Source organism: Xenopus laevis, chromosome 9_10L, assembly GCF_017654675.1.
Source record: "Xenopus laevis strain J_2021 chromosome 9_10L, Xenopus_laevis_v10.1, whole genome shotgun sequence".
NCBI classification, from domain to species: domain Eukaryota; kingdom Metazoa; phylum Chordata; class Amphibia; order Anura; family Pipidae; genus Xenopus; species Xenopus laevis.
The window spans coordinates 91,395,251-91,420,032 of NC_054387.1; the positions used below are offsets into that span (position 1 = coordinate 91,395,251).

Consider the following 24,782-nt stretch of genomic DNA (forward strand, 5'->3'; position numbering starts at 1 on the left):
ACAGTAATAGTAAAAAGTGCAGGGGGGTCGGCGTTTAGGTAGGGAATCCCTGAATATATAATTCTCCAGCAGCAGCAGCAGCAACGGGGAAGGCTGGGCTCTGTGTTCCTAAGAAGGGCCAGCAGCCTCCTACAGCACCACTACAGGCGCACACAGGACATAGCACCAGGGCTGCCTCCCCTGTCCTCCAAAACAACAACTTCTCAACCATCTTGGAGCTACTACTGCTACTACTCTTCTATTCACGTAAGAACCCGCAAAAGTGCAAGAAGGAGATGGGCATAAGATGTCATCAGAGGTGCAGGGCACACAACACGACCTGAGCTGCTTTATATCAATATTCTCAGTGTGTACAACAAGTGACTTCTTCTGCCAGTAACTACACACAGTGCATGGGGCACACAGGGGAGAGATGCCATTGTTCTGCCACAAACTATACAAAACAGCAAGTCACACACAGACTTTCACACTCAGCTGACATCTCAATCCCATTTTCTCCTCTTGCCTTTGTTACTTCAACTCATTCTGAAGTATTTTGTGAATTCGTTTAGAAAATAAGTATTTTTGTCAGTATTTTATTTTTTATAATTTAAGGGCACGGAGGCATATAATTCTGACTGTATGAGGGCACCCTTCTTGAGTTCAACTACAGCTCCCACCTTCCCAAAGGGTTTTGCTGGTGGCACCCAAACAACTGGCAAGTGGGCAGGGACGCTTCACATAATTTTGTTCATTTATAATTCACAGCAGGCGCTTTGTAGTGACCTAAAAAATCTTTTGTTGTACTTTGCCTGAAATATTTATGGACACGGATGAAGCTGAACAATAAATAATGAATGTGCGCTATGAATTTTGTTTTATATATATAGCGCCAACATATTCTGCAGCTTTATTGAGAATATACCTCATTCATATGAGTCCCTGCCCCAGTGAGCTTATAGTCCAAGTCCCTACAATGTTCACTCACACTGTGGGCACATTTTCAGGAGCCAATTAACCTGCTTGTATGTACCTGTATTAACCTAAAGAAAACCCACACAGACACAAATAGAGCATACAAACTCCTTGCAGACAGTGCCCTGACTAGAACTGAACTCAGGACCCCTGGAGTAGTACAAGGCTATGGGTAGAGCCTTAGGATACCACTCTGCTGTAAATGACAACAGTTTTTTTTCAGTCTGATGTAATGGTTCTATGTATTTTTATTTTCTCTGCTGTTTCTATGTATAGTGTAATTGAATCATTTTAACTTGTCATTTGTTTCCTCATGTCATTAAATTATTCATCCTATGCAACTATGATGTTGGGATCTTTTATTCAGGTTTTGGAGAGCACTGCATCAGTAACTCTGTCTCAATGCATGGATGTTTATAGGAAAGATTATTTATGTTAGATCTTTTTGACAGCTGTATGTTTAATACATTCATTCATTCTTTAGAGAAAGTTATTCCGTTGATTTACCCTGGGCTGACAAGAGGGGGCAGCAACACTGCATGTACTGATATGCAATTCATTTTCGCTTACATTGTGGTGCAATATAAGTTTTATTGTTTCTTTTTTTACATTTTATTTGTGCCTTTTGTCATGCAGCTGCAACTAATCAAAGTGTCTTACTGTTTCAGTAAATCAAAAGTCACCAACAAATAAAAATTGTAACCCTAATAGCAAAGGGTTTAGAGACAGAGATCCAGATAAGAAACAAGGAAGTGTCCTGGGCAGAAATATATATATATATTCTTATAGTTAAAAAAGAAGGAAAGGGATAATCATTTGGGGGGTATTTGTTGGCCCCCTCCAGTGATTATAATCATAATTACGTATGACTTGGACCATGATATTGGGACAGCTTGCTATTGTTTGAATTTATTTTCAATTTAGATTTTTGTTCAGTGTGACTTTCTGGCTGATTGGGTCTAATTTACCTTAGCAGCCAGAATTGGTTCGAAAAATGAAATACAATAAAATGGTAGCCTCAGGTCTGAACTACATGGGGAATTTTATTAAATGTTGTTGGATAGTGGATGATTATTACATGTCAAATGTAGTTGCACAGGTCTAAAAATAATGGAACTTTCAGGACCATTTTAATAAATACGCAAAAGGGGGAATTGGCCCCGGGCCCATCATTATCAATTTCATCTGCTATAACCTTTAACTGAAGCATACCCCCTTAATTAAGGAGCTATACAACAAAGCAAAATATTCTCCCTGGGCCCACTGGGAACAGATCTAAACATGACATAACAAGAAATAAAGGGCTGATTTTGCACCCCACACTGCCCCTTCACACTCACCTTCAGGGGCAAGAAGGAGCCACATCACTAGTGCAAAGAGTGCAATTGAAGTCTCTGCACTAGAAGAGCTGCATTTCCAGTTTAAATTGGGTGGTCCCATTTAATATGATACAAAGAGTAATAGCTGAGACAGTTTGGTCTTCATTTTTATTGTTTTTTTTATTTTATTTATTATTTCATGCTGCTTTTTTCATCCAACAAGACATTCCAACAAGAACCCATCCATATTTATCTGATTAGATTTTACATTAATGCACGGAGGATCCGATTTTGTCTCATGCTATTGTATGATAAGATTCTGTGGGTCATTTGAAGCATTACAATCTCTAAATGTAACATTGTTACTAATTACTGTAAAATCACATACATAGTGACAGATTTCATGAGACTTCTGTGGATCTTACTAGTCAAAGGAAAAAGTAAACCTTTCCTATGGATGATTTATTTGACACTGAGGAGTTTACTGCATAAGCCTATGAAATGTAACTGTTTGTGGATGTGTTTTAGATCATTTTATGGAGAATTATCTTTTTTATCCTTTGATGATGATGATGAACCCGTGCGCCAATATATGGACGTTTGGATGAAAGTTGCAGCATGAAGCAGCTGTGGCTTGAATGTGTCGTTAGATATATTTTAACAGCGTTAAAGATTTTCACAGTAAAAGGTTAATCTGACCAGTAGCCTTCCAGTAGGATCAGATGAAAGCCTTAGTGAGCAGGTTTTGTCAATGGACTAATAAGCATGTCAGTAATTGGTTAACAGATGGAGAAAGTCATATAGTTTTCTCCATTGTTCATCTACACTATAGTGTTTGTGTTATGCAAATGACCTAAAGCTGTGCACCATATGCCGCTGTCAAAATCAACCACTCGGGGATTATCTAGCAAAATTCGTATTTGTGTAAATAAGAGGTAGGCTTTTTTTTCTACCAAAAACTGACATTTTAAAAAAAAAAAGCACAAATCTTTTCTTATTTAAAAAATGTACTTTACCCAGCGTTCTTCATAAGTGTACAAGAGCTAAAAAAATATATATATTTTACATTGACTTCTACATGACCTCAGCAGCTTTTAGATGCAGAAGTTTTATATTAAATTTGAGTTTTCAGGGTATTTTTCAGTCAAAACTTGAATTTTCTGTTTAAAAAAAAAAAAACTTGAAATTGTAGGTTTTAAAAAAATAAATAAAACTTTTTGCGATTTAGGTTGCCCAAAACCTGGAAATAGCTTGAATCCAAAAATACTCCAGCTTAAACCTGTCGACGTCATGTAGAAGTCAATGGCAGAGGTCCGTTGAATCATTTGAAGATGTTTGTAGCCTTCATGATGTTCAGGTTTTTTTCAGTGGGTTTTGCGCGAAAACTCGATTAATTTGAGTTTTTAGGTTCTTCACCCCATATTCACTGATTTGAGTTTTTTCCATTTGAGTTTTCTTTTAAATTAGAAAACATTTGCGTTATGAGTTCATTTGAAGTATAGAAAAAGCTCACAAATCTCAAAACCTTAACCTTTGATAAATAACCCACTAAGAAGTTTCCGTGCTTTTTTTTTTGTTTAATAAATGTTGAAAAATGAACAGTTATTTAAATGCACAATTTTACTGCAAAAAAAAAAAAAATGCCAATGTTGAAAAATTGCCCCTTAGTGACTTAAGCCGAGCTGAAATTCATTTTTTCCTCATTTGTTCTTACACTTTCTTTTAAATGTATGGTTGCTTCAAACATGGCGGTGCTGGGAATGTGTGCATTTTTTTTTTCCCTTTAATACAGATATGGGACCTGTTATCCAGAAAGCTTGGAACCTGGTACTTTCCAGATAATGGATCTTCATACCTTAAGTCTACTTGAAAATCATGTAAACATTAAATAAACCCAATAGGCTGGTTTTGCTTCCAATAAGGATTAATTATATCTTAGTTTGGATTATATGGATAAAATGTAGTCTATGGGAGATGGACTTCCTGTAATTCTGAGCTTTTTGAATAACGGGTTTCCAGATAACAGATCCCATACCTGTACTATTCAGTAAAAGATCGTGCATAGTCTTATTGTTCATTTTCAAAATCTAATTTTAATATTTAGTATACATGTTTTAAGATGGCCACAGAAACTTTTTTTTTGGATGCTCTCAATCAAGCAACAGTATAAACTCTTGGTCCCATGATAATTAAATTCAGTGTCAAATAGAGGTCCCTGTAAATGGGGGGGGGGAAAGATATAGACCACCAATAACACCACTAAACTACTAGCCATTCGAAAATGTCAGATTCAAGACTAGAAGTTACATTGCAACAGTCAAAACTGATGTATCTTGATGTACCTGTGTCAAAACTTTAGCTGCATGATGACGGAGTGCTGGCAAGTAAGATATCCAGTGGAGGATCCTTTTGCATCTGTAATAAACTATAGGGGACCCACTTTCAGAGAGCTGGGGTGTACAGTGAGACTGTTTTATGGAAATCATATCCCCTTTTAAAGAAATGAACTCGGATGGCAGAAAATAGACTTAATAGGTAATAAACCATTTTAATAAGTTTACAAGTAATGTGTACACACACAAATGTATCAATATGCCTTTTGTATGCATTAACCCTCATATGCATTCAGAACAAGCTTAAATACACTGAAAGCCTATAGCATAGCATCATAGGATCACTTATGTTTTTTAAGGGGTGGATGTATCAAGCAGCGCACAACAGCATTCCATTTTACTCTATATTTCTAACAAATAGACGGCTCTTCTACTGCTTGCGCTCCTTCTGTCACAGCTTTCACACACTTGGCCATTGTTTGTGATGCCCTGGATATAGGATCTGCAGAGAAGATTCCACATTAAAACAAAATTTACATATGATGTATTTTTTTTGGTGATTATACATTTTGCATGTCAATGCGATTTCTTTGATTTGAGATGTTTTGTTCAAAGGCTTTGCCAATCTACACTTAAAAGGGTTGGTCTACCTTTTGTTGTTATGTATATTCTAGAATGGCCAATTCTAAGCAACTTTTCAGTTGGTCTTCATTATTTAATTTAGATTATTTAATTATTTGTCTTCTGCGTCTTTCCAGCTTTCAAATGGGGGTCACTGACCCCATCTAAAAAACAAATGCTCTGTAAGGCTTCAAATGTATTGTTATTGCTACTTTTTATTACTGATCGTTCTATTCAGTCCCTCTTCTATTCTTATTCCAGTCTCTTACTTAAATCAATGCATGGTTGCTTGGGTAATTTGGACTAGGGATGCACCGAATCCACTATTTGGGATTCGACTGAATCCACGAATCCTTGGTGAAAGATTTGGCCGAATACCAAACCGAATCCTAATTTGCATATGCAAATTAGGGCCAGGAAAGGAAAAAGATCTTCTTTTGTGATGAAAAGTCACGTGATTTCCCTACCTGCCCCTAATTTACATATGCAAATTAGGATTTGGATTCGATTCGGCCAGGCAGAAGGATTCGGCCGAATCCTGCCGAATCCTGCTGAAAAAGGCCGAATCCCGAACCGAATCCTTGATTCGGTGCATCCCTAATTTGGACCCTAGCTTCCAGATTGCTGAAACTGCGAACTGGAGAGCTGCCGAATAAAAAGCCAAATAACTCAAAAACCACAAATAATAAAAAATGAAAACCAATTGCAAATTGTCAGAATATCACGCTCTACATCATAATAAAAGTTAATTTAAAGGTGAACAACCTCTTTAAGGTGGATCTCCACATTTACTGAGCGGAGCTTTGTAAGATTGGGTCTTTTTGAATTTCAGCTGCTCGGGAAACGAATAGATTAGGGGACAGTTGTATCAAAATAAAAATTCACCCGCTTTCTGTTCATTCCTATGGGATTTTTAAAACCATATTTATCAAATGGTGAGTTTGAACTATCATCCATTGATAAATACAATTGTAAAAATCCCATAGGAATGAATACATTTTTATTTATTAATCTCTAAACTCACATTTTGATAAATCTGCCCCTAATCGTCACAGAATACAGTGCTGCCAGTGGGTATTGCTGCTAATCAGTGACTGTTTTACAGGTTAAAGTGCATATGCAGCTTCAGTAACTTGTCTTCACTAGAGACTGACCGTAAACAAATGATATATAGTTTAGCAATGTATGAAAGTCATACTATAAAAAAAAAACACCTTGTATATGTGCCTATGAAAAAAAATATGTAACAGGCATTTTTATTCCCACGACTTTCCCCAGATGACTTTGGAATTTAAACACTTGTAAGCCAGAAGTCTTTTTAGAGCTTTTATAAAGTAGTGTATTCTTCTATTAAATAACAGTATAAATTCTAGCAATTAGGTCTCGGGTAATCTACTTCTTTAAACATTCACGTGTGGCTTTCGCTTAGTAAGCCACTGGTATGATATATAGAATTTTGCCTTATTAGACATGCTTTAAAATAATGAAGTGTTTAACAAATTCAGTTTTACTAAGAGTTACTAGACAGAGTTACTAACCTGTCATGTAGAAATCCTTAATTGTTAGTTGAGGGGGGACCAAAGGATCTGCCAGAATTTGCTGGTTAACAAGCTACAATAGGAATTTGAAAGAAAAATCTGTATGAATCAGCTACATTTATAACATATTTCTGAAAAGGAGAAAAAGTGCTGTGCATAATACCTTTGTAAGCTCTGTTGCTTGCTTGAAATAATTAGCTTCTTCCACATCATCATACCGCACCAGGTTTGGAGACACTTCTTGTAACCTTTCCCTCACACCATCATGATCCTCGTATGGTAAAGTGGCACCTGCCAACTACAAAGAATTGTCTGCTTTGGTGAATTGAAGCTTGCACAGGCACTATATATACATACACGGGGAGGCACATTTAAAGAGTATGATAAATCTCGAAAATCAAATTTGAATTTTTTTAAAAAAAACTCGAATCGAATTTGAATAACTCCTTTGTTGAATTTGACAGTTTTGATCATAAAAAAAAAAAAATAACTCACATTTGAATTCGGCCCTTGATAAATCTGCCCCATAATGAACAAATAGTGTTATTTACAAAGAGTTGATGCATAGTTAACATGGCTACCTCAGAGATGGCACGGATGATTTTCCAGTCCTCTCTTGCCATTCCTGGTGGTGTCACAGCTACAAAGGTCCTCTGAGCTCTGCCTTCTGTATTGACATATGTTGCAGACTTCTCTGTATAAGCTGCGCCTGGGAGAATAACGTCTGCCATGGGTGCACCTGTATCTCCATGATGTCCTTAAAATTAAAAAAAAAAAAATATTAACCAAAAATGTAAGCTTTACACAAGTTTATATATTAAGAGTTTACCATTTATCATAAATTCAAGATTTCATGCAATGTGAGATCATAGATGAGAGATCACACCTTAAATTACACATGCAGTATGTCTGACTATAAGTTATTATTGCTTGAAACCAAGTACAGTGCCTATAAAAAGTTATTCACGCCCTCTGGAGTTTTTCTTTTGCGGTCATAAAACATGGAATCAACTTTTTTTTAACTTTGATCAGCAGAAGATCACCGACAATGTCATGTCAAAGTGGAAACAGTTCTCTAGCAAAGTGATTTAAGTAACTTACAATGCAAAAAGACAAAATAACAGATTGGGTGGAATTCACAAAAGTGTCGGGAATGAAAAAATGTCCTTAAAATGTCGTCGAAAGTGTCGTAGCAACAGCCGACAAATTCACAGAGCATTTCTCCGCCAATTTTCCGACATGTACGACACTTTTGAATTAGTATCGTTAAAAGTGGGCGTGGTTTTTTTGGCGCCACTTTCCCCGACATTTTTATGAATTACTCGTAAACTCGTTATTTTTTACCGACAATTTTTCAGACACTTTAGGCTCTCCAAAATGAAAATGTCGGTCAAATTGTCTTTTGAAAAGTCTTGGTAAATGTCGTTTGTATGATGAAAAGATATACGACATTTTAGAAAATTGTCGGACTTATGAGACATTCAGAGATGGTAACATCTGCCTTTGTGAATTTGCCGTTCGTACGACATTTTACAAATTTGTCGACCACCACTTCTGGGTTACTTATTTTACCGACACTTTTGTGAATTCCCCCCATTGAGTCTGTGTGGACAAGTCTATCAGCTTTATACCTATATTTTCATGCTGGTATGATGTGTTTTACCTTGGTAGATGATAAAACAGTCTTTAGGCAAATCTTGGCGTGTAATACAGCCAGCATCTGCACCAAGCAAAAAGAGAACCCTCGGAGGATTTTTCCTTATGGCATCCACTCCAGGTTTGTAACCAAGGTCAAGGGCAGCAACCTGACTTGCAACTCTGCACAGACATAAAAATCAAGAGGTTTGTGTAATAAGATAGTCACAATTTGGTTTATCTAGTACAGGTATGGGACCGGTTATCCAGAATGCTTGGGACCTGGGGTTTTCCGGATAATGGATCTTTCTGTTATTTGGATCTTCATACCTTAATTCCGCTAAAAAGCATCTAAACCTTAAATAAACCCAATATGCTGGTTTTGCTTCCAATAAGCATTAATTATATATTGGTTTGGATCCAGCACAAGGTACTGTTTTATTATTCGAGAGAAAAACAAAATTTTAAAAATTTGGATTTGGATAAAATGGAGTCTATGGGAGATGGCATTTCTGTAATTCAGAGCTGGTTAACAGGGTTCCGTATAATGGATTCCACATCTGTAATATATAACCATTTAAAAAATAATCGTATTACTATATACACAAGAGCCACAAAAATCCTGTAAATTATATCCTTATAAACGGAGCTTCGTGATGTCATTTGTCACAACACTGAAACGTGTGCATTATAATAAATAAAGTACCCCCTGTTGCAAAATGCGAGCTAATTGATCTGCTAATTGACCTGCTCTTTTGTCTAACAGTCTATATTTATGTTATCAGTCCAAAAGAGAGAACAGAGGAACTCTCACATAGAGCTTCTAGTTTCTGCATATTCCTTGTTTGACCTCCATGGTTATCAAAAGATGCTGGAAGTTTTATTTTTACAGATGCTTTGTCTTTATTTTACTTCATGCTGCATCCAACATTTCGGTCCAACTTGGGACATTTATCAAGGGACCTTTATCATCCTTGATAAAGGTCCCAAGCAGCATGAAGTAAAATAAAGACAAAGACACATTAAAACACAAATATGAAGTGCTGGTTCCTCTTTTTGATAATACACACATTTATTAACCGTGCACTCAGGAAGCAAGGATTGGCAGAATTGGCAGAATCTAAAATTGTCCATGGAATGCACACAGTGAGGGCCATGGCCAGCCTGATTTTTGACACAAATACCTTTAACACCAAGCGGAGTGCTGCAGCGTGAATGCTCTGTGTAGTTTAGATTCCTCACCTGTGAAGAATATTAAGCACTTTCCAATCCTCGCTGACACCACTACTACTCCTTGCATTTTGTGCAATAGCAGAAACAGCTGCGTGGATTGCTGCACCATCTTTACGTTGTAAGGCACTGCTGCCAACCACCACAATGGGTTTCTTAGCTTGGAAGAATGTCTAAGAAATGTAAAAAAAAAAAAGAGAAAATCTTAACACTATTCTCCATTTACCCCATCACACTGTAAATCATGAAACACTCATGTACAGCAAGAGCACTCATCTTATATTTGTCAGCCTTCATGATAAGAACAGCTACACATATAATGAACATTTATAAGATTAATATATCTAAGTAACAAGCTACTTAATGTGTTACATCATGTATATACATTACCTATGTAGGAAATTTGGCTCAAACTATTGAAATTACTTCTTATTTAAAAAAAAAAAAAATCACATAGTAAAAGTTGCATACCTTGCTGAATGGATGTTTTCCTGATGCTATTTCCTTCAGTATCTGAGGTGACTCTCCCAAATTATCATAGGTGTAAGTCAGGTCAACAGAACTTCCTACCAAAGCCACCTGCAAGTCATTGTGAAGCCAGCTGGAAGCAAACAGCATTTATAAGAATGTTGTTACCTGAAAATGGAATACTGTATACAGAGACACAATGCAGAAGGCCACTGTAAACAAACACTGGAAAGGCAACCAGTAAGAGCCATCATTTTAGAACAAACTAAAATTCCCATTGTTTAAAGCCAAGCTGCTTTGCGGTTGTCTTTTTTTTTTTTTTTTTTTTTTTAAATACTTTGAGCTTAAAGGAGAACTAACCCCTATCCCCCCTCCACTGCCTGCTCCATCTCCAAACTTCCTCCCTGCAGCATCTATTCCTTTTAACTCCTTTTAAGTGCCACAGAACATAGAATCTACATTCTGTGGATAAAATGCTCTAGGTGCCACAGAACATATATTCTACGTTATGAAGCACTTTCTGGTTAGGGAGAGGAGAATTGGCTTGTAAAGCAGCGCCTGATCCCTGACCCTAGGCAATGAGCAGAAGTGGGGAATGAGTGGGCCTTTGGACTCAATTGCCCAGGGACCCCTAGAGAGCAGCAGACATGTGCCAACTATGTGTCTGCTGCAGGTACCTCTTCCTGCTGGATCGCCCCTCCCTGATTGTGCAGATCTTCATATGGCATCAAACTGCTCAGTGGACCCCTGGAATACATATTTAGGATGTTTTTTCTTGGTACCTAATGCTATGTGGGAGAGAACATGCTAGAAAGTGGAAGCTCTATTTTTTGGTATTTCATCAAAACAGTCAATTTTGGGAAAGCTTTGAGTCAGTAGTCTGGAGTAGAAAGACATTTGGATTTGCCGAATGTGTAATTTCCAAAAATATATGGGTTTAGGGGATCAATGTATGTGTTTGTGTTTTTACCTGCCAATGTGTTCATTGTTCAGTAACTGAAGTGACCTCTGGGACAATTTGTATGCACTAACTTCAATTTGGGCTCTCTAAGCACCAGATACTTTGGTAATTCCATGCACAATGTATCCTTGCCATTCATATTTAGGAAGTTTTTTCTTGGAACCTTATGCTTTGTGGGTGAAATTGCAAAATTAACCTTTTGAGGTGATTTTTTAGAATTTTTTATATAAATGGCTACGTACAGAATAGCTTTAATGTTTGGTACTTTGGAGTAGAAAGACAGTTACCCATTTTGGATTCAGCAGAATGTGTACTTTTCAAAAATATGATTTCCTAGGGTAAACCTACTGTTCCAGGATTTTTGGCTTTAGAATCTAAAGAATTTGGTATTCTGCTGTAGTGCTTTTATATTTTGGTAATTTATTGCTGGGAGTAATTGGCATGTTCGAGAGACATGAGGCTTTCCAAATCATAAAATAAAATAAAACTCTAAATCTTGCTCCAGAAGTGGAAGCACTCAAAAATTCCAGCAGATTTGGAAAGCTCAGGTTTTCCTGATAAAAACAACATATAATTGTCCTAGGTAAGCTAAAAACCCTCCTCCAGGAAATGCCCCTAAAGTAAGAGAGCACAAAATGTTCAAAAAACATCTTGCACCAAGTGCAAATGAAATGGGAAATTCTGCTAGCATTTAAAGGGTTAAAAGTGACTTGTCTCCTGACCTGCTATACACAGTGGAGTTCAAAGTCACCATCTTCTGTCTGCTTCCGATCATTTTCTGTTAAATCGGTGACACGGATCTTACAGGAGCATGGGAAGTTCAATCTATGTCCTGAATAAGTCTCTACTGCACATGTTCCCGCAAGATCCGTATCTGCAACTGCAGATTTATAGCAGGAATAGATGCTATGGGGAGGAAGCTTGGTAAGTAGGGCAATGGAGCAGGCAGTGGAAGGGGGTCAAGGGTTTAGTTCTCCTTTAAAGCTATCTGCTATAGCTTGAGTTTTTACCTTGATATAAATTTGGAAAAAAAATGTATTCTACAGGCATGGATAACTTACCTTTTGCGAATCCTAGTATTAAAAAGGGGAGCTTCATAGCGAGGGTTAGTGCCAACCAGCAGCAGGACATCAGCTTCTTCAATGCCAGTTATTCTTGAGTTCAGTAGATAGTTTGAACGGAGGTCAGTTCTGTATTATGAAAAATTGCCATTCAAAAAAAAATAAATAAAAAGATAAAACAATGAGGGGAGGGAAGGAGAAAACTTTTTAAATTATTTTAAAAAAATAAAAAAAAAAAGTTCTAAAAATGGGGCATTCCATAACATACTAAAAGTTAACTGAAAGGAAAACTATACCCTCAAAATGAACATTTAAGCAAAGATTAAGTGGCATATTAAAGAATCTCACCAAACAAATATATATTTAAGTAAATAAAAAGCCCTTTTACATCTCTTGCCTTGAACCACCATTTCGTGATGGTCTGTGTGCTGCCTCAGAGATCACCTGACAAGAAATACTGCAGCTTTAACTGTAACAGGAACAAGTGTTGAAGCAAAAGACAAAACTTGTCTGTTAATTGGCTCATGTGACCTAACATGTATGGTTTGTTTGTGTGCACTGTAAATCCTAAGATCCTACCGCGGCCCTTATTTTTTAAAATGTCAATTTTCGTTTTAGGATTACCCAATGGCACATACTACTAAAAAAGTATATTATTATGAAAATGGTTTATTTACATGAAGCAGGGTTTTACATATGAGCTGTTTTATGCAATATCTTTTTATAGAGACCTACGTTTTTGGGGGGGGTATAGTTTTCCTTTAAAAGGTGCAAGAACGTGGAGGAGTAATGAGAGCATAGAGAGAAAGGGCATTGGTTAAGGAAAGGGGATATGGGGATGTCGGGAAAATTTGAACATATAGAAGTAGAGGGAAGCAAGAGTACAGACATTGTGAAAAGGAATTGCAGAAGTCTGGGAATTGTGCACTGTCAGCCTTAGGTTAATTATAGGCAGGTGGGGAAGCAGTAAGGTGATAGAGGTACTGGACACAGAGCAGAAAAGTACACACAGGGAGTACAAGCATATTTATAAATAAGTAACATGCATAGTAATAAATAAGTATAAATATACAGAGATCAAATACCATGTGCTAAAAGACACAGTAGAAAGGAGGTCCCTACCCCATAGAGCTTTCAATTGAAGCAGATGAAAAACATACAGACACAAATCGAAGGGAAAAGTATACAGGGGTTTGAGCACTGGACAAGACAAGATATGTTCTAGTGCTCCAGAAGGTAGGGTCTGATTTTCTGCTTTAAAAGATTAAGTGAGTGTGTCCTAAAGAGGAATTCAGGGATAAAATTGCAGAATAAGGAGCCATAAGGTAGAAAGGTTTCAGATGAAAGATGGCAGTGGGTGTGAATGTTGTAAAAAGACAGTGGCTCTGAGAGGAGTGGAGGAGATGGCCAGAAATTTACAGTGAGACAAATAAAAGAAATGGTGAATGTTAGCAGAAGGATTTTACCTGTGATTGAACAGGTTTCCCTCTTAGCAGAGAGCAGGAGGGTCCTAGCAGCAGAATGTAATACTGATTGCAGGGGAGAGAGGTGGGAATAGGCAGATCTAGATTTAGGAGTCACAAAAGGTGATGGGATCTGCCCATTTCCTAAACCAATTCCCAGAACTCAAATGCAGCACATGATTTGTTATATATTATCTTAATCCTGGGTGATAGAACTTGGAAAACTACTGGCAATGTTCCTCTATATTCATTTGTACCTACCCAGCGCCAGATGTGGGGAAGACTTCCTCTGTGCACAAGGTGTCAGAATTCAGTCTATTCAGCAAATCTTTAAGAGCTACAAGGGCTTCTGCATCCACGAGACCTCCTGCAATAGCAGCTAAATCTTTACCCTGCACTCCTTGCAGCTGCAAAAGAAGCAAGAGTTAATGATGAAACTACACTTGAAATATTTCAATAGGTGATACTGGGGAAAGAAAAGCTTGCGTTATATTTAGAGTACACTAAAATATTGCAGATCTTTCTGTGGGTAAATACATAAAAACAAAACAAGATCTATAGAAAGCATTACCACTCCAGCCACCCGAGTGAGTACATCTTCCCAGCTTGTATGAACAAAATGACCTTTTTCATCCTTGATCATTGGTTGAGTCAGTCTCTGGCGTTTTAAACCGTCATAAGCAAATCTGTGAAATTCAAAAATGTATACAAAAAGATCTTTAAATGGGTAGCTCTACTCTGTAAAAAGCAAAGACTCCTACTGTTATTTCAATTGGCTTTTTCCAACTAGGGTAGCAGAAATATATATTCACCTAACTGCCAGGACTTGTCAAGTGCTCAAATACTTCAATGTTTGCAAACTTAAAAATGGGTGTATTAAATGTAACCACAATGTTCCTAATACAAAGGTAAACCAATATTTTAATTTGTCTCACCTAGTTTTATCAGAAATCCATTCCTCATTAATATCTTCATGCATTTTTGGCAAAATTCTCATCACTTCTCCACCTCTTGTGCTCACCACAATGTTGCTGCCCAGTGCATCAAGAACATCAATGCTTTCTGTCTTTCTGTGAATAACAGGAGTAAAGGGGAAAAATTAATAAAGTTTCATAGAAAATTGCATCCCTAACTACTGCCTTTATGCTTTCAAAATGTACCACATATATATATATAAATGCTCTAAAAATTCCCTATTCAAAAGTGCCCTAAATAGTCCTGCATAGCTCATCTATTTGACATATTCATATTATCAAGTAACTAAGAAAATTTGTTTGTTTAACCAATAAAATATTTATTGTAGTGCAGTTAAGCACAATAAGTTTTATTAATATAGTAAGTACCATTGTAGTGGTTTTTATATGTATTTGTAAATATAATGGCTAGTGAATCAGTGTCGGCCTATCACACAGCTGACAGTGCCCCACCTGTTCAACATATAAATACATAAATCCATGGCATGTACCTTGTTTCCCAAGGGCGGGCTGTAAATGCATAAGGTTTGGATGTTAATGCTCCTACGGGACACAGGTCAATGATGTTTCCAGAGAGTTCAGACATAAACATTTTTTCTACATAAGTGCCAACTTGCATTTCATTTCCTCTGCCAGTAGTTCCCAGATCATCAACTCCTGCAATCTCACTGGCAAACCTATGAAGTTAACAAAGCACATGTTAAAAGTAATTAATGTTATGGCTCAAATTAAAGGACAAATAAACCCTTTCCCCCCAGATCTTTAGTTTGACATGGAGTCCCTCTTGCGGTACCCAATCTTTAGGTTTTTTTCCAGAAATACTTTGTACTCCCCTGGGGTGCTCTCTGCTTGGTCTATATAAAGCCACACCAAACAGCAAGTGCCATTTTGCCTTGTTTTTTTATGAAGATGGCAGCTGCAATTCTTTTGCGCATGTGTTGAAGTTTCTACTCGCTCTCTGTCACTGTGTCGCCTGATAGTACTGAATGAGTAAAGACTGCTGTGCAGAATTGCAGTCTTAATGCAGAAGTGATGGATTAGGGGAATTTTTATTTATTTATTTATTTATTTTAAATGTAAAAAAAGTGTGGCGTTTGCACAGCTAAAGGATGCCAAATTGAGGGTGCTCTACAGTGCTGCTGAACTCACTGGAACTATGTCTGTCCGATAAGTTATAATGTTTAATATACCTTCCTTGTCCTTTATTTTAAAGCTGCCCAGGGATAAAAATGTTATCCTTTGTAATGCAGTGCTTTCAAAGCCTTTCTTTTGAAACTGTAAATCTGACAGATCTCTCCCAAATAAAAAAATGTAAACGTTCCGCCAACATTTACTATTTCTGTATAGAACAACCTTATGCAGCGGGTACACTGTATGCAACGAGTCATAATTGTCTTGACTAGAGGCCCAATGTTTTTATCCTCCACAGCACGCTTTCCATCCAAAAACCGGCTCCTGTCACTGCCAAACATCATGGACTGATCCTAGAATAGTAACAAGTTAAACAATGGTTTTATTGCACAGATGGTTTAGAAAACAACATCATTATTTCAAACCCTCAGTTCTGAGAAAAACAAAAATCACATTCAGCTAAATAAAAATAAATACAAACATACCCTCCAAAAAGCAGATCTAAAAGGTTTTTAAAGAGCACAATATTATATGAATGTTGATTACTAAAGAGCACAAAGACGAACTGGGAAGTTTGGAGACTATTAAAATGCATTTTAAGGGGTAATTTTCTCAATATTATATGACTGTTGATTACTACAGAGACAGCTTTCCTGCTGCAAAACTGTGATCTGACCATAGCCAAACAGTTGGATCACACTGGGAGCCTAAGGGACTACTATGGTTACATTTCAATCTGTGAAATCAGTTATGTGCCCAACTGAAATAGCTCATTTTAAAAGGGGGTATAATTTCCTAAAACTTATGGTAAACAATGTGGTATACTGGCCGTTCAAGCCTTTGCTACAGTGACCAAGCTTTGGTTGTAGACAGGTTGCTGTCAGAGGAAGTGTTTTGCCGCTGCAGACTGCCATTCTGAAACCAAGCATCTCCATGTAAACATAGATGCTTTGGTTCTTACGGAGGCAAAGGCAGGCAGGTTTTACAGGGGTAGGAATGTGTCCATACATTATTGCTAAAGAGAAAAACCTCTCCATAGAGACGCACATGGGCCACTAAACATCATGAGCACTGTCCACAACATAGGTAAGGGGAGCAAGAAACAGTTTGAGCTGGAGATGACCATTTGATTCTACAAAATGCATGTGGGATCCCATTAGGGATGCACCGAATCTAGGATTCAGTTCGGGATTCGGCCTTTCTCAGCAGGATTCGGCCGAATCCTTCTGCCCGGCCGAACCGAATCCTAATTTGCATATGCAAATTAGGGGTGGGAGGGAAATCGCCTGACTTTTTGTCACAAAACAAGGAAGTAAAAAATATTTTCCCCTTTCAACCCCCAATTTGCATATGCAAATTAGGGTTCAGATTCGGTATTCGGCCGAATCTTTCACGAAGGATTCGGGGGTTAGGCCGATTCCAAAATAGTGGATTCGGTGCATCCCTAGATCCCATACCTGTACCATATTTGGTATTGGGGCGCTTGGTTATTTATATTTTTACAGAAGTGGATAAATGCAAAAATGTAGGCACATTTAGAATGCTTCAGTTGTCCTGGAAAAAAATTATAACGTAAACTAAATGTTCCTCTCAAAGAGCACACAAATGTCCAAAAAAAAAAAAAAAACAGTATGAATATAGTCTGAAGTTAAAGAAACCTATCAATCGTAAAAAGTGTATGCAGGAAAACTATCCAGGCAACCGTTTTAAGAACAGATAATGCTATATATTCACAAACATTGTTCTTACATTAAACGTTACATATTTATGAAGATCTAGAACTATAGACTGACAAAAGCAAATGATTTATTTAGTTCACCTGTAAATCACACTCTCCTCCTTGATCACAGATAGGGCAGTCCAGGGGATGGTTTGCAAGCAAGAATTCCATTACACCTTCCCTATTGAAATACAAAAAATGCTTAAAGTTGCAGGAGACCCACAATAAAACTTGATGACTGCAGTGCAAGCACACATTTTGTTTATTGTTATATTACGTTATTTTAAATATATTGACAAACATTTAATTAAAGTGAATATGAATTTGATGTGTAGATTTAAAAAAAACACAGAAAAAAACCACCAAATCAAAAATAATCAATTAAATACTTTTTCTCTGCTTTAATAACCAGTAAATTATTTTTAACAGACTGAAAATATGGTGATCTATATAGAAAGAAGCCTTATCCTAAAAAAAAAAAAAAACCTTGGGTCCTGAGCATTTTGGATAACAGTCATGTACTTGTACCACCACATTTATAAAGCACAATATTCCACAGTCCGGTATAATAAATGGGTGTAACACAACAATATAACCATTGCTTCACCTTACCTTGCTTTCCTGGTTTTTTCAGAATTAGTCAGTATATTCCAACCCTTCATCACTGGCATAGCACAGGCAGCTACAGGCTGTAACCACAAGGCAAATGAACAATAAATACATCAGAAAACAGAAGCAGCTTATCTATATAAGAAAGAAACATCAGTGTTTAAAGGGACAGTTCAATATAAAAATAAAAACTGGGTAAATAAGATAGCTGTGCAAAATAAAATAAAAAATGTTCAATATAGTTAGTTAGGCAAAAATGTAATATATAAAGTCTGGAGTGACTGGATGTCTAACATAACAGCCAGAACACTACTTCCTGCTTTGTAGCTATCTTGGTTTCCACTGATTGGTGGGAGCACATGGGTCATAACTGTTTGCTTTTGAATCTGAGCTGCATGCTAAGAATAGAAATCAAACAAAATGAACTGTTATATCCCATGTGGCCCTCTTCAAGTCACTGACTAACTCAGAGTTAAAGAGCTGCAAAGCAGGAAGTAGTGTTCTGTTATGTTAGACATCCATTCACTCAGATATATATAAGAAATTTTTATTTTGCACAGCCTATTTACCCAGTTTTTACTTTTACAATTAACTTGTCCTTTTAATAGTTGTTCGTTAAAAAAGTTCACCATAATTTAAAGCAGACATTTAAACTGCCACCCCAATGTTTTTTATAGCAAATATTACAATACAAGGGTCTATTTTTCAAATGGTAAATGTTTAAAAGCCTTCAACTTCCCAACATTATTAGTATCATAGCTACTTAGAATAAAAAGATATTAGAATATTTATTAGTAGTTTAGCCTGTAGGCACAGCAAGCTTACCTTGGGCGCTTTCTCGATTTCCACAAGACACATGCGACAATTTCCAGCAACTGATAAACGGTCATGGTAACAAAAGCGAGGAATTTGCACCCCAACCTTTTCACAGGCCTGAAAGAGCAAAGAATTTTTATTTGTGGAATGTGGTCAGCAGTCATAGTCAAAGCTGACAGAAGACTGTATTTGATGTTATACAACAAACAACTGGGTATATGGGATTTTAAATTAAGTGAAATTATGGCTAATATACAAGTTGCATATAAGTTGTAGATAAAAGACATAGCAAGCAGATGGAAATGGATATCCTCTCTCATCTGCTTGTTCCAGATATCAGCCCAAACAATTGGACCAATGGAATTGGGCCTTCTCCGTAAACAGTCAATTTTCACAGCATCTGTCTATTTGTTTTATAGGCTGATCAATTAAACAACATTAATGTTGGTCCATACGTGCCCACTTTTCATGGCAGGTGATATTCGGTGTAGCTAAAAAAACAGTTATACCCTGATTGAGACCTTAAATTAATTGAATTCTTGTAGATAAAAGGCAAAACAAGCAATGGAAAATTGCTACAAATAGAACGTGAAAAATATTTCATGTATAAAAGGGGTGGTTCATCTTTAAGTTTTAACTTTTAGTATGCTACAGAATGGCTAATTCTAAGCAACCTTTCAACTGGCCTTCACTATTTATTTTCTATAGTTTTTTAAAATTATTTGCCTTCTTTTTCCAACTCTTTTCATCTTTCAAATAGGGGTCAATGACCCCATCTAAAAAACAACTGCTTTGTGAGGCTACAAATTTAATGTTATTGCTACTTTTTATTACTCCTCTTTCTGTTCAGGCCCTCTACTATTCATATTCCAGTCTCTTATTCAATGCACATTGCTAGGGTAATTTGGACCCTAGCAACCAGATTACTGAAATTGCAAACTGGAGATTTGCTGAATAAAATGCTAAATAAACTAAAAAACCCAAAATAATAAAAAAATTATATCACTCTTCACATCATACTAAAAGTTAATTTAATGGTGAACAACTCCATTAAAGGTGGTGTATGCACAAGGCTTGGAACCATAATTATTTGTTTTTACCAATTGCTAAGACGTGATGTTGGATAGAACGTATAGACAGAAGATATTAAGGCAACCATTCTCCAGCCACCTACATAATTAGGACTATAAAGTAATTTTGCCACCTGAACTTTAAAGACATGATACAGAACATTATAAGCAAATTAGGATTCAAGTGTATTTTTTGGGACATGTACAAGAAAAACTTTATTGCCATGGATAAAAAAAATTAAAAAAAAAAAAAGATAACCTACCTGTAGCACTGTAGTGCCTGCTTCAACCATCACGGATTTTCCATCAACAAACACCTCAACCAAATTGCTGGCAGCAGTTGCAGCTGCCCGTACTGAGACAAAACAAAAACTAGATATTTATTTAAGAGTTTGAAGAAATTCAAAAGACAAAAAAGTGAACAATAAGAAAACTAAAGCTTTGTGTGATAAAGCCTGATACAGGAAGGGATGAATAACCAAGGCAGGGCATAAAATGATGAAAAAAACCAAAAATGTTTTTCTGACTTTCTTACGGATAGCAGACTGCAGCTAGTGTTGAAGGGTAAGCATGATAAAGTAAAGTAGATGGTGAGAACAGACTGGGATTTTTAATGGTCACCAAAGTGCCTTTCATATCTATCAATAGTATATAGATGTGGAATTGGCACAATACAGAATTGTGTTAATCATATTTATGCTGTATTTTTTATGTTGTTTAAAAAGCTTATTATGTACATTAAAAACAGATTATCCTTTTTCTGAAGGTGGAAATGGTCACAATGGCAAAAAAAAGAAAACTTACCATTATTTTTAGAGATTTGGGTGGCACTTGCCAGTACCCTGCGAACTACAGGTCTCAGCATTTTGCTTAAAAAAAAAAAGTCAATGTTATTAAAGGAAACCATACCCTCAGAATGAATAGTTAAGCACATACTCTTTACTTATGGCATGCTGATGTTATGGGCAGAGAGGGCAGTGGGCAAAGTAACACCCACATAAAGGAGCATATTTATTAACATTGGAGACAAACATCACCGGCTATGTTGCCCATAGTAACCAATCAAGATATTTTGCTAACTTTCGGGTGACTGATCAAATCGAATTGCTGATTGGCTGAGCTATGGGCAACATCAACGTTGAGGTTTGTCTCCAGTGTTAATAAATACGCCTCTAAGTGGTGTGCTGGCTGAATATGCCTGACCTGTGGGTCCTGTGCAACTGCACTTTGTACATTTTATTACATATGGTGGTTTATCTGTTAAAGCTGGCGATACAAGTGCAGATCTGGTCAAGCCTTCTGCTGGATCCTCCATCCCCATCCCATCCTGCAGAACCGATTATTGGGATGTCACCACAAACAAAGTAAACAATGCTTTGTGTACTTGGCAAGCATGGCCAACCTTACAGTATCTGTGTTTTCAGGTCAAGAGTTGGTATATCTAGAAGGTCTGCTAGCAAATGGCCACTTTAGGTCTCTCTAGGCTAGCTACATCATTGTAAATGAAAACTACAGCCATAAAGTATGAAAGCAGTCTACTGATTCTGCCTGAAAGCTGGATAGTATATATATTTTTTGTCAGTAAGTATAAACACCATCATGTATACCCATAAATCATCCCAGTGAATACACACTTGAAAAAAAATCCCAAATTAAATTGCTTTCTCTATAACAAATTAACAACTTAATTGCTTTCTCCTAAACAGCGTTTCTTAACGTTAGTGGTATAAATAGAAGTTACTGGGAACCACAGGAAATAATTTAAAGGGGCAGTTCATCTTTGAGTTAATTTTTAGCATGAAGTAGAGTGGTATTCTGAGGCAATCTGCAATTGTTAAAGAGGTGGTTCACCTTTAAAGGGGGTTGTTCACCTTTTAAACACTTTTTTACAGTTTAGTTGTTTTCAGATTGTTCACCATAGACAAATACTTTTTTTGCAATTGCTTTCTATCTTTTATTTTTTACTGTTTACCCAAAATTTAAGTTTAAAATAAATATTCCTGTCTCTAGTGTCTAAGTCTGGCAGCTCAGTGATCCAAGAGCATCTGAACTGTTACACTTTGCTACATTTAGTTGATATGTTTCTCAGCAGTCTCTGTGGAATATTAACAACTATTGTATCAATTGTAACTGCTGCTTTTAATGAAGCTCAAGGATTCTGCTCGGCAGTGCCAAAGATAACAAATGTACGAAGTAAATCTATCAATTTAGAACAGTTAAAGAGTCGGCAAAACCCCCCCCCCCGAGCTGTTTTAGAAAGTGTAAAATGAAACTTTACCCTTAAAAATTGTCACAAAAAGAAAATAGAAAGTAATTGGAAAAAGTCTATCTCTGGTGAACTATCTGAAACCAAATGAACTGAAAAAAGTGTTTGAAGGTGAACAACCCCCAAATGTTAGGCACCTCCAAGCGATTCTATTGACTTACCTGAAACCCCCGGCTGGTGCATAAGAAAACTGGTCCAGGGTTATACCAGTGAGCACCATGGAGCGATCCTCTTCAGGCTTCTTCTTTCTTCAAATTTCCCGGGACAAACGCATGCTTAGTAAAACAAAATAGCCGACTTTTTAGTTAAAGTTCGGCTTTTCGATCTACTGTGCATGCACAGCAGCGCAAAGAAGGAGGAAGCCGGAAGAGGAGCACTCCGTTGGGCTCGCTGGAATAACCCAGGACCGGTGCAGTTTTCTGCTGATAGGAGCACCGGCCCGGGGTTTCAGATAAGTAAATGCAATCACTTGGGGGTGCCCAACATTTGGCTCCCCCAAGTGCAAAAAGATTTTTCTTCTCATTTAAAGGAGAACTAAAGCCTAACTAAAGAAGTAGCTAGAAATGTTGTACATTATGTTTTGGGCTTCTGTACTAGCCAAAAGCAACCACAACTGTTAAGCAGTAAAGATCTGTGCCTCCAAAGATGCCCCAGTAGCTCCCCATCGTCTTTTCTGCTGATTCAATGCACATGCTCTGTGCTGCTGTCACTTACTGAGCTTAGGAACTGACTCAAAATATACAGTACACATAGAATGTAAATGTCACAGTACTAATTGGTAATTAATACAGATAATTACTACATGGCAGGCTCAGAAATCAGTGCAATTAGCATCAGAATTTAAAAATCAGCCTTGTAGCACCAGATTATATTAAAGACAAACCTCATTTTCTGCTTGATAATTTAGAACAACCCCTAAGCTTAGCTTCTCAACAGCTGCTCAGAGATCACTGAGCATGTGAGTGTCACTGACATCCAAGATGGTGACCCCCTGTGACAAGTTTGAAGTCCTGGATCATTGCTGCGATTGAGAAGCTGAAACTTTAGGCTAGTGCAATAAGCGCAGCATATCAAATATGCCATTTTAAGTCACATTAATTTTTAGGGTTTACTTCTCCTTTAAAGGGGTTGTTCACCTTCACTTTTTTTCCCCTTCTACTTTAAGTTAACTTTTAGTATGTTATAGAATGACTAAGAAAATTTTCAATTGCTATTCATTTTTTTCTTCTTCATAGTTTTTTAAATATTTGTCTTCTTCCAACACTTTTCAGCTTTCAAATGGGGGTCACTGACCCCGTCTTAAAAAACAAACAAACAAACAAATGCTCTGTAAGGCTGCATCTTTATAGTTATTGCTATATTGTATTAATATATTCATATTCCAGTCGAAGCATAGTTGCTAGGGTAATTTGGACCCTAGAAACCAGATTGCAGATACTGCAAACTGAAGAGCTGCTAAAAAAAAAAACTAAACCCAAAAACCAATGGCAAATTGTGTCAGACTATCACTGTCTAATGGGAAACAACCCCTTTAAGGTCTATGAAACTTGTATCACTCATTGCTACACTGTGTCCTTAGAACTGCTGTCCTCCTGCAGAAGCAAGGTCAGCTCCCCCATTGCTACACACCTGTCTTCATTGCATATTATTATTACACTTTACCCAAACAGATTAAAAAAAAACTTCTTTCAAGGCAAAAACTAGGATTTCCTCCAAACACCCTTCAATAGACATTCAGCCCACCAGTGTGTCACAAACAATTAATTTAATTATTTAATTTAATTATTTTAAGCGAATAAATGTGACAATGTCTCCTTATTAGCAGAACAAAAACAGACCAGTTCCAATCCTCTAATGGTCGCCCTATGTGCAAGTGTATACGGATGGCAAGTTCATATAATGAAGTGCTAAAAGCGTGTTATTGAATTCCAGCAGAGTCCTGAGCAAGGACACAACTCACACACAAACACTGAGACACAGTAACTCGCTAGAATGGGAAGAAGGGATTGCCGACAGAGTAAAAGCTGGAAGTGCATAAAGTGGACGAGTCCAAGTCCTACCGAAGGAACCACATCTGTCAAGGGCATGAGAGTGACCTACTACTTTGGTTACGCACACAGCCAGCACCGCTACACCTTATCGCAGGGTTACCGCAGCCCTTCTGCAAAATACAAACAATTCCCGTTTCCCACGTTACTCACCCTATCGACTCCCCCAAAGATCTCTAGGGCTATTTGGCCTTCTAGACCAGAACAGGTACCCTTGACCAATATGGCGGACTCGGCAACCTCCGGCACAGGCGACGGAAGATTCTCAGAATTACGCAACTTCCGGACTGACGAACCGGGTTCGGAGGAAACTTTCTTTTCCGAAATGTTACGAAGGCAACATCGTTAGTCTCCGGCACAGGCGGTTTCGGAATCGAGTTAACATCGGCAATCTCCGTAAAAGGCGCCGAAAGAAGGTTAGCGACGCATGTAACAAAAAATACCTATGTAATTTCCGCACAGGTGGAACGTAGAAATCGTCCCCAGTAGGTAAAAAATTGCTGTAAGGCAGCGAAGAGAAAATATACACTTAATATTATTTACACGTTACATATTGCGTCTTCAC

At 37.2% G+C, this 24,782-nt stretch overlaps 1 protein-coding gene and 1 long non-coding RNA gene across 4 annotated transcripts; one reads left to right on the top strand and one right to left on the bottom strand.

The window, feature by feature from the left end:
- Positions 1 to 124: 124 nt before the first annotated feature.
- On the top strand, positions 125 to 1,295 carry LOC121397919. The gene is made up of 2 exons (XR_005964043.1): positions 125 to 246; positions 595 to 1,295. It is a non-coding gene; the product is annotated as an uncharacterized LOC121397919 (long non-coding RNA).
- A 3,501-nt stretch (positions 1,296 to 4,796) lies between these two features.
- ndufs1.L (NADH:ubiquinone oxidoreductase core subunit S1 L homeolog) lies at positions 4,797 to 24,689 on the bottom strand. Of its 3 annotated transcripts, none has more exons than XM_018234083.1 (19): positions 24,661 to 24,689; positions 20,708 to 20,772; positions 20,167 to 20,258; positions 18,843 to 18,950; positions 18,021 to 18,097; positions 17,508 to 17,589; positions 15,911 to 16,041; positions 15,049 to 15,234; positions 14,519 to 14,653; positions 14,155 to 14,269; positions 13,845 to 13,990; positions 12,121 to 12,249; positions 10,102 to 10,231; positions 9,643 to 9,803; positions 8,429 to 8,583; positions 7,347 to 7,522; positions 6,929 to 7,063; positions 6,766 to 6,838; positions 4,797 to 5,108 (listed from the first exon to the last, which is right to left on the bottom strand). In XM_018234083.1, exons 2-19 carry the CDS (start codon positions 20,766 to 20,768, stop codon positions 5,017 to 5,019), a joined length of 2,184 nt encoding a protein of 727 aa, XP_018089572.1. In that variant the 5' UTR covers positions 20,769 to 20,772; positions 24,661 to 24,689; the 3' UTR covers positions 4,797 to 5,016.
- Between the last annotated feature and the right edge of the window lie 93 nt (positions 24,690 to 24,782).

Excerpts from the sequence above, each read along its gene's own strand:
- ndufs1.L (XM_018234082.2), bottom strand. Across the intron at positions 20,259-20,707 it reads CCAAATCTCTAAAAATAATG|TACGGGCAGCTGCAACTGCT; the intron begins GTAAGTTTTCTT and ends GTTTTGTCTCAG. Across the intron at positions 17,590-18,020 it reads GAAAAAACCAGGAAAGCAAG|GGAAGGTGTAATGGAATTCT; the intron begins GTAAGGTGAAGC and ends GTATTTCAATAG.